Below are 15,594 nucleotides of genomic sequence, written 5' to 3'. Positions count from 1 at the left end.
TCTGCTTATTCATGCAGTAGTAATCTTTTTCCCTTTTTAAAAAAAATGTGTGATGCCCCTGCACTGACGGTGATGTAAACAAGAAACCCAGAAACCGGCAAAAAGAGCCCATGGTATCTAAGAAACCCCCCCCCCCAACTTCAGCACCACTCTGCAAAAATTCTCCGTCTCTAGCGCCATTAACCCCCTTAAATTGGGGTATCTGCCCTGCTACAATTTTACTAAGTATTCACCTTCTCCCGAGCTCTCTTTATACATTTCAATACTACTTTAATTAACCAATAAAGACAATTCAAAATTTAAACTTTTTTCCTTTTACCCAGATTTTAAATTCACAGTTCACTTTATCTTTTTCTTGTTCTTACTGGAATCCATTCTGAGGTCCCCCTTATAGTCCTTATGTATATCTCTCTACCTCCTTTGCAGATTTACAGAATCTTCGAGGACCCTCCGATACAACGATCCTGGGTATAATGTTGCTGGGTATAACATCGAGCATGTTCTGTGTTCACATTTGTCATTTGACTCAATCAAATTCCTTCCTTTGTTTAACCAAGTTCGCATGAAGATCTTGATAAAACAACACTTTTCTAACCTCCAACTCGAATGGGTCATTATTTTCCCTGGCATATTCGATTGCTGCTCTTAACGTCGCTTCCTGATCCTGGACACTCAGAAATCTTACTAGGACCGGTCGTGGTCTTTGATCATCTGGTCTTCTGGAGCCAAGGGTCCAGTGGGCTCTCTCCACAAGAAAGATTTCTTTGAATCTTCTTGTTCCCAACACTTGTGGGATCCATTCCTCAAATAATACCACAGGATTATTCCCTTCAGTCCCTTCTTTTAGCCCAATGATAAGGAATTATTCCTTCCACTGAAATTCTCCATATGATCAATTTTATCCAGCAGCAGTTGTTTGTCCAGTTTCCATATCATTGCATTTTCATCCATGGCCTTCAGTTTTTCTTGAGCCATTATCAGGTTATTTTTGGCTTGGTCCGTCCGAGTTATCAGGTTTTCAAGTGCCGTCGCCAATATTTTGTCTGCCATCTCTCTTAGCACGTTTGCTACCTTAGAAAATCATCCACTCATTAATGTCTCCATTGTTTCCAGCAACTTTTGCAGATTGGGTGTTACATCATGGCAGCACCTTCTTCACCACTCCTTTGTGGACTTTCTGCGGACTATCTCGGTGACTTTTGAACTTCTTCAGCCTTAGCTTTTGGGGTCTTATTTTTCGTACCTATCACTTTCTACTTTAAGCAAGTAAAATCTTTAGTCTGATAACTTTGAATTGTCTTTTGAATCACTATTCATGGAGAGCTCTTCTAACCTACATCTGACTAGCTCCTTCACATGGCCTTCACATCCCCCTCCTGGATGATTACTTTCTGTGCCCTAACCTTTGAATTTTGAGGCAACAGTCTTGAGTTTACTGGGTTTTTTTTTTTGCATCCTGGTTTCTTCCCATTCCTAAATTCTTCTGACAGTTTCACTTCCAACTGTGCCAGATATCTTCACCTCTCCAGCACTATCAGCCCCAAAACAACTGTAACTTTCTTTAAAAAAAATTCTAAATTATATTTCTTCTGCTTTGGAGCAGATGAGATTTATTGTCATGAACATGTGTCACAAAATTAATTGTTTTGCAGCAGCAGTTTGTGCATTACATAAATTATATTTCCATAAATATATAATTAAAAAAATTATGTAAAAGAGGAGAAAAAGTGAGTTGGTAAAACACAGAATTCTGTTGACACCGTGATTATGTGAAAAACACACAAATGCTGGAGAAACTCAGCAGGGCAAACAGTGCCTTTATGTAGTAGATGTGAAGGTACATCACCAACGTTTCAAAACTTTGATGATGCGTCTTCTCTGTTGCTACATAAAGGCACTGTTTGCCCTGCTGAGTTTCTCTGGCATTTGTGTGTTTTATCAGAAAAAGTGAGGTAGTGTCTGGTTCATTGTTCATTCAGAAATCTGATGGCAGAGGGGACAAACCTGGTTTTTTTTTTATCTTCAGGCTCCTGTACTTCCTTCCTGATGGGAGTAATGAGAAGAGGCTGTTGTCGAGGTGGTGAGGGTCCTTAATGATAGAGGCTGCTTTCTTGAGACTGACTCTTGTAAATGTCTGTTATGGAGTGAAATCTAATGTCCATGTTGTGTGGCTGAGTTGACAACTCTTGATCTTCTTTTTCGGTCTTGTGCACTATCACCTCCATACCAGATATTGATGCAACCAGTCAGTGTTCTCAGCGGTTCGGTACACCTGTGCAGAAATTTGGTGACATACCAAATCTTTTCAAACTCCTCACGAAGTATCGCGGCTGGCGAGCTGCCTTCGTGATTGCATCGACTTGGAAGAGGGGGTAGAAGGGTGGGTTGTTAAGTTTGCAGATGACACAAAAGCTGGTGGTGGTGTGGATAGTGTAGAGGATTGTAGAAGATTGCAGAGGGACATTGATAGGATGCAGAGCTGGGCTGAGAAGTGGCAGATGGAGTTCAATTCAGAGAAGTGTGACACTTGGAAGGACAGCTCCATGTCAGAGTACAAAGTTAATGGCAGGATTCTTGGTAAAGCAGAAGGATCTGGGGGTGGTCTATATCCACAGATCGCTGAAAGTTGCTTCACAGTTCAACAGGGTAGTAGGAATTAGCTTTCATAAGTCGAGGGATTGATTTTAAGAACTGTGAGGTAATGATGCAGCTCTACCAACTCTGGTTAGACCACACTAAGAATACTGTGTCCAATTTTGGTTACCCCATTATAGGAAAGACGTGGAAGTGTTGGAAAGGGTGCAGAGGAGATTGACCAGGATGCTACCTGGTTTAGAGAGTATGCTTTATGAGCAGAGATTAAGGCTTTTCTCTTTGGTGAGGAGGAGGATGATGAAAGGAGACATGATAGCAGTAGACAAGATAATAGAGTGGACAGACAGTGCCTCCTTCCTCGGGCATCGCTGCTCAATACAAGAGGGCACAGCTTTAAGGTAATGGGAGGGAAGTTCAAAGGAGGTATGAGAGAAATTTTTTTTACTCCGAGAGTGGTCGGTGCATGAAATGCACGACCTGGGTCAGTGGTGGAGGCAGATTCATTGGTCAAATTCAAGCATATGGAGGAATTTAAAGTGGAGTGTTATGTAGGAGGCAGTCTAAGGGTCAGCATAACCTTGTGGATTGAAGGGCCTGTACTGTTCTGTTTATCTAATTTGTACTTCTTTTACATATTGAGATGTTTGAGGGATTGATCATAAGTTCTTTCAATTAAAACTCACCGTCAGAGTCAAAAATCTTCCAGACACCCAAATTGTGTCCAGAGAGCTCATACCAAAGAAAACCAACAATTTCGTTGGAAAATGTCTGAAGATTTTTTTTCTTGGTATTATCGTCCTTGTGGTGAGAGTGGTTGCATCCTTATAATAGATTATTTTGTTTCTGCTCTTTTGTCTTTTGCCCTTATCTCTAAAGCAGGCTTTTGTCATCAACTCTCAGTGGGGTCAGGGGTAGGGAAGGTAAGGAACAATCTTTCCAGTCTGATGCTTTGCAGGAGCCATTCCACGCAATAATGTAGCCAGAAGGACACTCTCAATTGTGCTGTTGTAAAATGCTGTCAAGATTGTGGCCGATAGCCTTGCCCTCTTCAACCTCCTTAGGAAATATAGGTGCTGCTGCACCTTCCTGACTAATGAGAAAGTGTTGTATGTCCAGGGTAGGTTGTCCTTTATATGCACACCAAGGTTTATACTCTCCGCTGTCTCCATGATGGAACATTGTGCATTGGAAAGTGAATATGATATAGTAATTGGATTTGTGTTGATGAAACAAGAGTGAACTATTATGAAAGAAATAAGAAGTTTTTTGCTTTCTGGTTTATTGTGATCAGCAGAGTGCTCTGCATTAGATTATCCAGGTGACTCTTTCTATTCAGCTGCACAATATTTCAGCTCTCATGGAACAAGGTTGTGCTGCAGGGTGGAGCAATATGCTGCACACTGGTGGATTTTTAGCATCATATGACTGACTTGCTTTGGTCACAAAATCATACAGTGTGTCGGCAGGCAGATTGTTTTTCTGTGGACACATGGGCAGTAGAGCAGAAACTCTCGAGAAATGCGGAGTGTCAGACCTAATGGGCTTTATCATTAAGTAGATGTTTGAACTGTTTTGCTAAAGCAATACTGCCTGCAGTGGCATAACTCCTATGTAAATTTTGGTCAGGAAAGCAAAGTATTTTTCAAAGGGTGAGAAATTGGGTTGTGTTGAAAGGGATCTAAATGTGATTGTAGAGCATCCAGCTACAGCCCAATGATGGAAGAAAAATAGCCCTTACTTTGGGTGAATTTGATTGCAGGGATAAGGAAATTCTACTGCAGTGGTTTGGGGTCATGGTGACACTGCACCCGGAATGTTGTGTACAACTTGAGATCTTTATCTTGGAAAGGGTGGACTTGCTGTCGGAGGAAGTTGCAAGAAATATTCACTTCAGATAAATGCTGCAGAAGCTCAGAAGGTCACGATGCATTCTTTATAGAGAAGACCAATGTTGTGGACCTGAGTCCTTCATCAAGGTATGAGCAAAAGGCACTTATTTGGGCGCCTGTCTTTTTGCTCATTCTGAGCTTTATTCTCTGGAGTTTAGAAGGAGATTGCATTGAAATGTGCAAAATTCTTAAAAGGACTTGATAAGGCGGATGCATGGGTGATGAAAGTTTTAATTGACCGAGGAGGCTTGAACTGGGGTCATTAGAATGAGGCCATTTTGAACTGAGGTGAGGAATTTCGTCAAGGTATGAAACTTGGGAATTCCCTACCCCAGAGGATTGCGCAGACTAGCTGAGCATCCTCAGCTATATAAAATTACTGAGATTAGTTCAGCATCAGGAGAATAATACAGTAAGGCTCGGATTGATGGCATGTAGCCAGGGTGACTGAAAGAACCGATGTTAGAGCTGCAGCTGTTTTTGTTTTGTTTATTACTGGCATGTGGTGGGATAAAATACCATTTACTCACATGCACAGCTTTCATTATAATGCATGGAAGCTTTAAATTGCAAAGATGTTAAAAGGGCTTGCGAGCAAGGCAGATTTAAATGTTGGCAAGCACACAAATGAGGAGTCACTTGGGATCCCAAAAAAAGAGTATTATTGTCTGAATGACAATGAAAGAAGCCTCAAAGATCATAAGGAATGTGGAAGTCCTGAGGTGAATGAGAAAATTACTTTTAAAAATTGAAAGGAATATTTTGATTTGGAAATGGAGAGTTGTGCCAGTTGCACAAATCACATTTAAACTTGTTGAGTTGGCTTTCTCATGGCTTAGCTAGTTACGGTATTGATAGTTCACAGGAACTAACTGTACGATATGAGTTGATGCCCTTAGTTAAGTTGAAGTGCTGTAATAGGTAGGTGTTGCATCCATCGTGAGAGAGGATGAAAATGTTCCCTCTCCTGATTCTGTTGCTGGAACTTGGATTTGAAGTCCGGAGACTTGGTGCAGTTTCAATTCTGCTTTAGTTGAATGAAGTAAAACATTTGCTGTGAAGAAACTTGGATTCCACATCCAGAAGACCTGGCACTGGTTTATCTCAAATCAACCAAACGGACAAAATGAAAATAGATTTGAGTAGCTTGAATAATTTAAAAATACAGAACTTGATAGAATTTAATAATAGGATTGATTTTTTTTCCCAGTTTCCACTTTTGAGCAAAATAAAAATTGCATTTAATTTAGCTTTTTTGGTGAAAAATCATTTTTGAAGTAATTACTAACCATATTTGGCACAATTTCATTTTGTCTCCTCTTGGATGGAATTGGTATCAGTTGGTAATAAATTGATTCCAGCTTAGTTTAAAGCTGCATTATATTCTGACTTAAATTTGTTTTCATTGTTTCCTTTTGAAAATGTGCATATATTCTGACTGAAGTAGGTTTGGTATGTGCACTTGATGTTCAGTAATTCATACTTTCTGTACATTATCTGACCGATTCCGCTATTAGATCCTGAGGATGTACCTATGTCAATTCTTGCAGGTTTACAAGTACAGTCTACTCCACTTACCTGTAAGTGCATACCTCAGTTGTGTCTTTTTGTGATTTTTAAATGAATCGGTTTCCCTTGTTTCATCGGGAGACTGTGGTATTAATGTATGAATAATCACAACAATTTTCTTAAAAGTATACCTTCCCATAAAGTTGCATTAAAGATAGTTAAATTACCCTAGTTTTCACTGATCTGTTACTCTGTTTAGTTCAGGCATTGCAAATGTCTTGATGCTTTCCTAATGTTACTGTATGACATGGTATTTTTTTTTAAAATGGTGTCAAGATATTCACAAGTTTGTTCCTTTTAAATGTTTACCCAGGATAAGTATACATACCATGGGAATGCACTGTACCATTAAATCCCTCAGAATGCCAATTTGCATTTACACTTCAAACAGCGGCAGAGGAAGAATAATTTGATGTGGACACTTTTCTCTGCAATGTTGTACTGTATTTTTCCCAAGTATTTATCTTGGTGAGAAATTGGAACATGCTTTTACTATAATGCAGCTTTAAAGTCATTACAGCAGCTGACACCTATTTTTTCTCCAACATGCTTGCTTATCCACTCTTACAGGTGTAGCAATGATGCAAATAGTCAGCTGCCCGTATGTAAAGACAGTCACTACCGCCAAGAATGGTAATACTTTAACTTAGTCCTTTTTGTCTTATTAGTGGCATGATATTTGAATGTTATGAGTTTATTTTAACTGTCCAACTAAATACTCATCCCAAACCTCTGGCTTTATTTTGTTAGATAGCATTATACAAATGTTCCAACAATGAAAGAATCACTCTGGGGCCCTTTATTAGCATTAGTTTTTGAAAATGCCATGCTTTCCAAAGTTTTGCTTTGGGCTGTGGTGGGGATGTGTAAAATTAATGTAGTTCACCAATATTTTTGCTTGTATTGATTTGTTTGTTAGTGCTTGAGAAAAGCCTCTCCATCCACCTGTGCTATCTTTGTTAACCAGTGCTTTTGTGTACAAATCCATTTCTTCATGTATGGTAACTAGATGCATGCATGCCTTTAATTGTTGCCACAAAACTGTCTTTGTAATTTTGTTCTGCAGTTTCTTGTAAACCTGTTTCTTTTTGGTTTGTTAGTTGATGTATTTTCAGTACAAAATCATTCCAATTTGAAAGAAAGGAGAACTCTGCCATTATAATAATTGTGGTTATAAAAAGTACAGGAATTCCAGCGTTGTGTGAAGAAGGCTTTAATATTATAAATTAAAAGTATCTCTGAACTTCATGGCGCTACTCTGCCATTGTGTTGACTCTTGCATCTAGAGTGAGCAAAGACCCTGTTATCTCTCTTTTGTGGTTGGTCAAATCCTAACCAGTGAGCAATATCTCTAGACAAATGGTTTGAGGTTCAAGGCCATATGTCTTTGCGGCCCACTTATTAGATGGTTTCCCAGCCCATTTTTGAGGTGAAATAGTGTTGTAGTCCACAGGTTTTTTAATGTAACATTGATGAATAGAAAACTTGTTTCAAGTATCCCCAAATACACAATTCTGTGTTGGACATTTCAGCATTCACTGGCTTTGAGGGTCCTTCAGAAATTTTATTTCTTGAGTATCCAGAATGTGGTTTGTAAGGATATTGTTCATGAGCACACTAGACTAGAACATTATAAGTGTGAGTAAGAGATGGTGTGCAGCAATTCTGAGATGAGAGAATATTTGGCGTAACATTGGTAAAGAACTGTGATGCTCAAGCCATTAAGGTAATTTATGTTGATTGTCACATGGGAAAAAATACATCCATGTGGAATAGTTTTAACATTAAATAATGAACAACACCATATCTTCAATATCTTAAAGAAACGCGGGGATTATCGAAAAAAGGAAAGCATAAGCTCATTATCTTCTTATAGGATTGGGAATTGATCTTTCATTTCCCTGAGGAGATGCAGTTGATTTTGTTTGAAAGATGATGCCATTTCAGTCTTTTCGATTATTCTGCAATAAAGGGTTCTTTTTGAATGTGCAATGTTCACTAATCTTTACCCAGGCACTTATTAAATTGTGTTCAAGGACCAAATGTGCTGCTGACTGAGCAGTGTTGTCATTTTGAAAATTCATGTGTGCAAAATGGTAATTCCGGCAAAAGTTAACATTTCAAATGCCACACAATAATATGGTTTATCTTTCATTGTTTCAACAATAGCTATGAAAAAAATCCTGCTGAAATTATTACTTGAAGCATTGTGCAATATCTTTTGAATTCTGATGTTGATCTGCTTCTCTGCTGATGAACTAAAAAAAAAATACATGAACCACAAATTAAAATAAGGCAGAGGTCTCATTTTAATAAAGTTTTTGTATATTCTGCTTAAATTACATTTAGAATTCTTTTCATACTAAGTAAATTATGATTGTTTTTACTGTGGGTGGAGTTTCCCTTGGAAGCAAATGGAAACTTGTTTTAGTTGCCCTGCTTTTAATTAATCATACTGCAGGTTAGGGCACAAGCTTATTCCAAACTTGCAGGAAGCAGCTGAACACATTTTGATTAGCTTGAATGTTTGCTTCCATCTTGTGCACAGGATTCTGATTTCTTATTTCATTCTGCATGTTTCATCTTGCAAGATGTAAAATGAACCTCAAGATGGTTTAGCATTTTGCATATTTTTGCAATTTGAAGTGTGAAATTGAATGAACTTGTAAAAGAAAGTGAAGGAAGCAATGAAAATGATAGAAAAAGTATAAAAGAATATTTTTGTTCTGAAAGTTTCAACTCCATTTTCTTTTCCTAAAATTTTACATTAGAACAAATTGATTTTATGGCAGTATTGTCAAGAGGAACACCAACTTAACCACAACAGTTGCATCCACTCGAACCATTGAAGTTAATGGTTGTCCTGACATTGTGCTCTTCTTAAATAAAAGGAATTGAATGTACTTTCAGACAAAAACATTATTAACAAGATGTAAAGATTGAGAACAGTGAAAATAACTTTTGAATACTTAGAAAGCTTGTGTCTTTGGATGAGAAGATTTATTTATTTTTTGTGATGGGATAGTCAAAACAGGTTCTATTGTAATCAAGTTTCATGAATTTATCTTGCTTTTTGTCTAGAATAAAAATGTAGCCATTATGCTGTAATTTCAATATACTGTTCTCCATTTCAGGTATGTTGCCAGGAATGGCCCCACCTATGGTGCCGATGTTACCTCCACAGGTTACAATAGCTTCTTCAGCTGCCCTTCCCGGAGGTATTCCAGGAACTGAATGGATGGAATATAAAACTGGTGATGGCAAAATATACTATTATAACAACAGGACTTTAGAATCTACATGGGAGAAACCACAGGAACTCAAAGAGAAAGGTAACCATTCCTTTCCAAAAGGAAGGCAACTGAAGTACAGACCTATGATTATTAGGTCCTCAGTGGAATGTAAAGTATGTAAGGTGGTTTTCATGTCAAAGGTGATAAGCTTTTGCCCATTCGGGATAGTGGAGCTATGCCTGAATCGGACCTGAACCATGCATATCCAGTTTAGCAATGGTAGTTCTCGTCCCCAACCCCTCTTTTCTTCTCCCCACCCCCTCCACTTCACCAGCACTTGGATCAGGCCAAGAGCAAGAATGTGTGTTTTTGTTTGTAATGTGATAAAACTTTTCCAGGTGGTGAGTAACATTACAGAACTTGGCACTGAATCACATAAGAGGATATTAGAGCAGATAGGGCTTGGTATAGGAATTGTACTAAAGGAGGAGAAAGTAATAGAAAAATGAAGAGTTTTCAAGTAGGAATTGCAGAGCTTGTGAGCTGGAAAATTTAAAGTAGTGTGTGGACAGGAGATCAGTATCAGAGGTACAGTATCATCTCAAAGTGACGACAAGGAGAGATTTTAGAGAGAGCTAAGGGTGAGACTATGGAAGGATTAGAAGTAGTTGGCATGAGTTAGCAAACATGAGAGCAGTAGTTATAATCATAGAGAAATAGAATCTGTAGGCCGGTTTCAGGATTCTGTATACTCATGGTTGATCATCTACTTCAGTTTGGTCTCGCCAATAAAGGGAAAGCCACCAAGTATACCAAATGCAGCAGATTAGGTTGGATGTCCAACTTCATTCTACACTTCATATGGCAATGATGCCAGCTGTTTTTTTCAATTAATAAAACCTATAATGACCAATCCAAGAAAAAAGGTTAATTTTATGTGCAAATGATAAACAGAGTAAAGAATTTTACTTCAATAAATATAATTTCAGAACAGGTTTATTTCTGTCCAATTGTTTGACTCAATTATCTCTTATCTTTCGAGCCCAAAACTAACCAAGACTATCCCACAATCCAATCTTTAAAAGTGCAGTGAATAAAAATATTAGATATTATGGTGCAGTGGCATCTGCCGCAGATGCCGTAGTCTCACAGTTCAAAAACAGACGTCTCTGATCTGTCCTGCTGTCTCCTTGTGTATGCTCCCTGCTGATTGGGCTATGAGATAGTGTGGATTGGATGCTGTGCATGCTTGAATTGCGCAAACATAAGGCCGAAAATGAATATGAAATTTATGCTCAAACAGTAAATCAGAGAGGGAGAGTAAAATGTTTGTTTAATTTTAAAACTGGATTGATTTGCAAATTGTGCCTCACAGTTCAGGTCGACTGGATCTCCTGACGTCCAACTGCTCCGGAGTCTGATGTGCGTGTGCAGTAGTAGGCCGAGGGGAAGGTTAGGAGTTGGCGTCATGATCTCTGGTGTGCACCTTTAGGCTGACTGCTGTGGGGAGGGTTCAGATGATTCTGAATTCTCTCCTCAGTCTACGCTGGAGCACTCGATGCCTGAGTCCAGACTCCAAAGCCTCCCTGTGTCCATTCGGCCTACCGCATGCACACACCAGACTCCGGTGTGTGGTAGTAAGCCAAGGATGTTTGTTATCTTGGTACCATGCCATTGACTTCAAGCTCAAGGAATCATCCCAACACTTCTGCAGAAAGATTGCTTTGCCCTGTATAATAGATCATTGAATGTAAGATGATGCCAGGGTTTCCCGTGACCAATGTAACAAGTGTGTGGTCATTTTCTTTTGTGGAAACTTGCTCTGCACAGATTGTCTACCACATTTCCTCCATCAGTTTCACTTCCACACTCTACAGGAACATCCATGGTTGTTCAGCTCGAAAGAGTTGGGAGAGGTATAAAAGAAAAGTCTGTAGCGGCAGCTACACTGCTTCTGAAAGAACACACACAACCAGATGGGTTGAACTCAGTGAGCAGACTAGTTTATTGCTGGCTGCTGGGCTGTACTTATACTGCCAGCCTGGACCTGGCTGAGAACCATGCTGGAGGGTGCTGACGTCACCCGGTTGTCACGTGGTCCCCCAGCGCGGGCTTCTCAGCCCTGTGCTGGGAGGAAGGGAAGACCCCTGACAGTGCCATTTTGGCCAGCTGCCCTGCCGCGTGGCTTACAGCGGAGCCAGTTCACCTGCCTAGTGGTGAGCCGCCACACAGCACCACCCCCCAAGAACTGGCGCCAATGTCCTTTTTCGCCGGTCGACCTAGCTTCTTGGGCTGGGCTACGACAATGGGATCGAGGTGCGCTGGCTTCAGCCTGTCCACTGTATACAGCTCTTGCCTGCCACCAATGTCCAGCATGAACGCGGAGCTGGAACACTGTACAACCCTGTATGGCCCCTCATATGGTTGCTGCAGAGGTGCCACGGTCGGGCCCCGCCAAACGAAAACGTACTCCGCAGAAAGCAGTTCGCTGGGAATGTGAGATGGGTGAGTGCCATGCCTGGGTGGCAGTGGGGGTTCGAACAGTCCAAGCGTGCCCTGAGGTGAGGAAGTAGTTTACGCGGCGACCACTGAGGATTGTGAGGTGCATTAACGAACTCACCAGGTAGTGCCAACGGCGCACCGTAGACCAGCTCAGCAGATTATGCCTGCACATCATCCTTGGGAGCAGAGCGGATGCCCAGGAGCACCCAAGGCAGTTTGCTCGCCTAGTTGGGACTGGTGAGGTGGGCCATGAGGGCCAACTTAAGGTGGCGGTGCAGACATTCGACCAGTCCATTGGCCTGTGGGTAGTAGTACATGGTGCGGTGTAACTGGATCCCCAACCTGTTGGCGAGCTGTGCCCAGAGCGCAGATGTGAACTGGGCGCCCTGATCACTGGTGAGGTGACCTGAGATGCCGAACCAGGCAACCCAACCATGCAACAGTGCTCAGGAGCAGGAGTTGGTGGAGGCGTCTGGAATCGGATCGCCTCAGGCCAGCGAGTGGTGCGGTCCATCATCGTAAACAGGTAACAGTTGCCCCAGGAAATGGGTAAGGGCCCGACGATGTCCATGTGAATGTGGCTGAACCATTCCCGGACGTGCTCGAACTCTTGTACGGGCACCCTGGTGTGCCTGTGCACCTTGGACGTCTGGCAATTGGTGCATGTTCTGGCCCAGCCCATGATCTGCTTCCACAGCCCAAGCCATACAAACCATTCTGCCACCATCTGGACCGTGGATCTGATGGATGAATGTGAAAGGTTGTGGATGTGATGGAAGACCTGCCTGCGCCACTGCTGGGGAATCTCTGGTCATGGGATGGCCATGGAGATATCACACAGGATGGTGCCTTTGCCGCTCTGAGTCGGGAGGTCTCAGAATCACAGGCACGTGATGGCTGTCTTGAAGGCCCTCGTCTCCTCATCAGACTCCTGGTTCCGGGCGAGCTGGTCAAAGTCTAGGCTGGGCGTCAGTGCACAGATGGCCAGTCACGAGAATGCATCGGCAACCACATTGTCCTTCCCACCTTGTGCCGAAAGTCGGTGGTAAACTCTGTCACAAAGGAGAGGTGATGCTGCTGGCGGGCCGATCAGGGATCCTTTGCCATCGTGAGTGCCTGGGTGAGGGGTTTGTGGTCATTGAAGATGGTAAAAGTCCTCTCCTCCAAAAAATAGCGGAAATGTCATTCCGCCAGGTACATGCCCAGTAACTCGCGGTCAAAGACACTATACTTGCGTTCCGGCGGGCAGAGCAGGCCGCTGAAGAATGCCAGCGGCTTCCAATATCCAGTCACCTGCTGCTCCTGAATGGGACCGACGGCTGTGGCAGAAGCATCGACAGAGAGTGGCATATGCAGGTCTGTGGGCGAGCATGATGGCCTTCGCGAGGGTGTCCTTGGTGGCCTTTAATGCAGTGCAGGCTTCTGGGTTCCAAGTGAGCGTTTTGTGCTTGGCTGCGATGAGGGCGAATAGTGGCTGCCTGATGGTGCAGCTCCTAGGATGAAGCGATTGTAAAAGTTGACCATACCCACGAACTCCTGCAGCCCCTTGAGGCTGTCCGGGCATGGGAACTCCCTGATAGCGGTGACCTTCGCAGCGGCAGGCGAGGCTACTTTGGCCGTGATTGTATGGCCAAAGAACTGCATGGACTCATTCCCAAACTGGCACTTGGCCGGGTTGATGGTAAGGCCGAAATCGGCCAGCTGGGAGAAAAGGGCGCATAGGTGGGCCTTGTGCTGCGCTTGGTCCTTGCTGGCAATTAGGATGACGTCCAAATAAATAAAGACGAAATGCAAGTCCCCGCTCACAGAGTCCATGAGGCGCTCGAAGGTCTGAGCGGCGTGCTTGAGCCCGAACGGCATGCGCAGGAATTCAAACAAGCTGAAGGAGGTGATGATGTCCGTCTTGAATATGTCCTCAGGGTGCACCGGGATCTGGTGATATCCGCGCACCACGTCAACCTTGGAGAAAACCCTCGCACCGTGCAAGTTGGCTGTAAAGTCTTGGATGTGAGGGATGGAGTAACGGTCAGGAACTGTTGCCTCGTTGAGCTGTCAATAGTCTCTGCAGGGATCCCAGCCACCGGAGCCTTTCGGGACTAGGTGGAGAGGCAAGGCCCACGGGCTGTCAGACCGTCGAATGATCCCCAGTTCCAACAGGTGCAAACACTCCTCCTTCGCCATCTGCAGCTTGTCAGGCGGGAGCTGGCGTGCCTTGGCATGAACCGGTGGGCCCTGGGTGGGGATGTGGTGGAACACCCCGTGGCGCAGCGAGGCACCTGAGAACTGTGGCTTGAGGAGTGTTGGGACCTCGTCCAGGATTCGCTGGAACTCGTCTCTGGGAGTGCTGATCGAGGCCATCTGTGGTTGCTCTGAGCGGGAGGCGTCGAGGCGAATGACCTGGAAGATACGGGTGTCTACCAGGCACCTACCTCGAATGTCTACCAGAAGCCTCTGTGCGAGGAGGAAGTCTGTAGCCAGGATAGCAGTCAGGAGGGACGAGACGGTGAACCTCCACGCGAAATTTTGTTGGCCGATCTGGAAGTGGACTGTCTTGTCTCCATACGTCCAGATTTCTGTTGCGTTGGCCACGTGGAGGGGAGTCCACAAGGTCGGTTCCTGGACTCGACGGCCGTGGCCAAATGACACTGATCTGGGTTCCAGTGTCAACGAGGAACCGCTGTCCACTGACTGAGTCCCGCAGGTAGAGGAGGCTGTGTCCTTGGCCAGCCTCTGCAGCCATTAACAGCGGCCGGCGTGGTGATTTCCCTGGAACGAGCAGGGCTGACGACTCTTCCAAACCTTGGCTCCCCAGTGCTGGTGGTAGAAGCAGAGGCCTGGAGCAGATGCTGTGGCCTTGGTTATGTTCGTGGGGGCCCCTGCAGGGGCCGGATGGTCTACTGCATCACTAGGGGCGGGCTTGGCGTGGTCGTACCCGTGCTGGACCGCTGAGCCCTTCAGGAATCGTGCGAGCCATAGCTCTTGGGCCTTCTGGGCAACCTTCCTCAGGTCAGTGAAGCTCTCCTGGACCAGCAGTGGCCAGATGTCCCGGGGCATATGGTCAAGGAAAATGCGCTTGAAGAGTGGGCAGTTGGTGTGGTCACCCATGAGCGCTAGCATCTCGTCCATCAGCTCCATTGGGGACCTGTCCTCCAGGGCGTCGATGTGCAGCATCCGAGCGGCACGCTGGTGTCTGGATAGTCCGAGGGATCTGGTAAGCACTCGCTTGATGGTCTCGTATTTGTCTTCAGCGGGTGGGTGTTGAATGAGGTGCAGCACGTGTCTGGCAGTGGCCTGGTCCAGTGCAACGACCACATGGTAGAATTTGATCATGTCGGATGAAACCTGGCAGAGCCTCCGCGTGGCTGAACCAGGTCTTCGGCTCCTGAACCCAGAATTCAAGCAATTTTACGGCTATAGCACTTATCTCAGGCTGGCTCATGATGGTTTCAAAGACGTTTGAACCAGTCGGGGTCACAAATTGTCGTGGCAGCTACACTGCTTAAAGAACACACACAACCAGACGGGTTGAGCTCAGTGAGCAGACAAGTTTATTGTAGGCTGCTGCGCTGTACTTGTACTCCCAGCCCGGACCTGGCTGAGAACCACGCTGGAGAGCGCTGACGTCACCCGGGCATCACGTGGTCCCCTCAGCCCCGTGCTGGGAGGAAGGGAACACCCCCGATGGCGCCATTTTGGCCGGCTGCCCCGTCACGTGGCTTATAAGCGGGACCTATTTACCTGCCTGTGATTCTGGGAGAATATTCTCGGCGACACTAGGTATTATTCTATTTAGTAGAATCCTAGCG

The 15,594-nt window shown here is 44.1% G+C and overlaps 1 protein-coding gene across 15 annotated transcripts in view; it reads left to right on the top strand.

Annotated features, from left to right (window-relative positions):
- Window positions 1–15,594, top strand: part of tcerg1b (transcription elongation regulator 1b (CA150)) — a 106,681-nt gene that overhangs the window by 52,354 nt on the left and 38,733 nt on the right. For 9 of the 15 annotated variants that reach the window (XM_069898984.1, XM_069898977.1, XM_069898982.1 and 6 more), the window contains exons 6-8: window positions 6,035–6,064; window positions 6,624–6,686; window positions 9,188–9,385. In XM_069898984.1, coding sequence (XP_069755085.1) covers window positions 6,035–6,064; window positions 6,624–6,686; window positions 9,188–9,385 — 291 coding nt within the window. The remainder of the gene's footprint in view (window positions 1–6,034; window positions 6,065–6,623; window positions 6,687–9,187; window positions 9,386–15,594) is intronic. The other 6 variants (XM_069898981.1, XM_069898976.1, XM_069898986.1 and 3 more) reach the window with 2 other exon arrangements.

This window comes from Narcine bancroftii, chromosome 9 (genome assembly GCF_036971445.1).
Source record: "Narcine bancroftii isolate sNarBan1 chromosome 9, sNarBan1.hap1, whole genome shotgun sequence".
Classification (NCBI taxonomy): Eukaryota; Metazoa; Chordata; class Chondrichthyes; order Torpediniformes; family Narcinidae; genus Narcine; species Narcine bancroftii.
The sequence above is the reverse complement of the archived record's forward strand: the minus strand, read 5'-3'. Positions and strand labels throughout refer to the sequence as shown.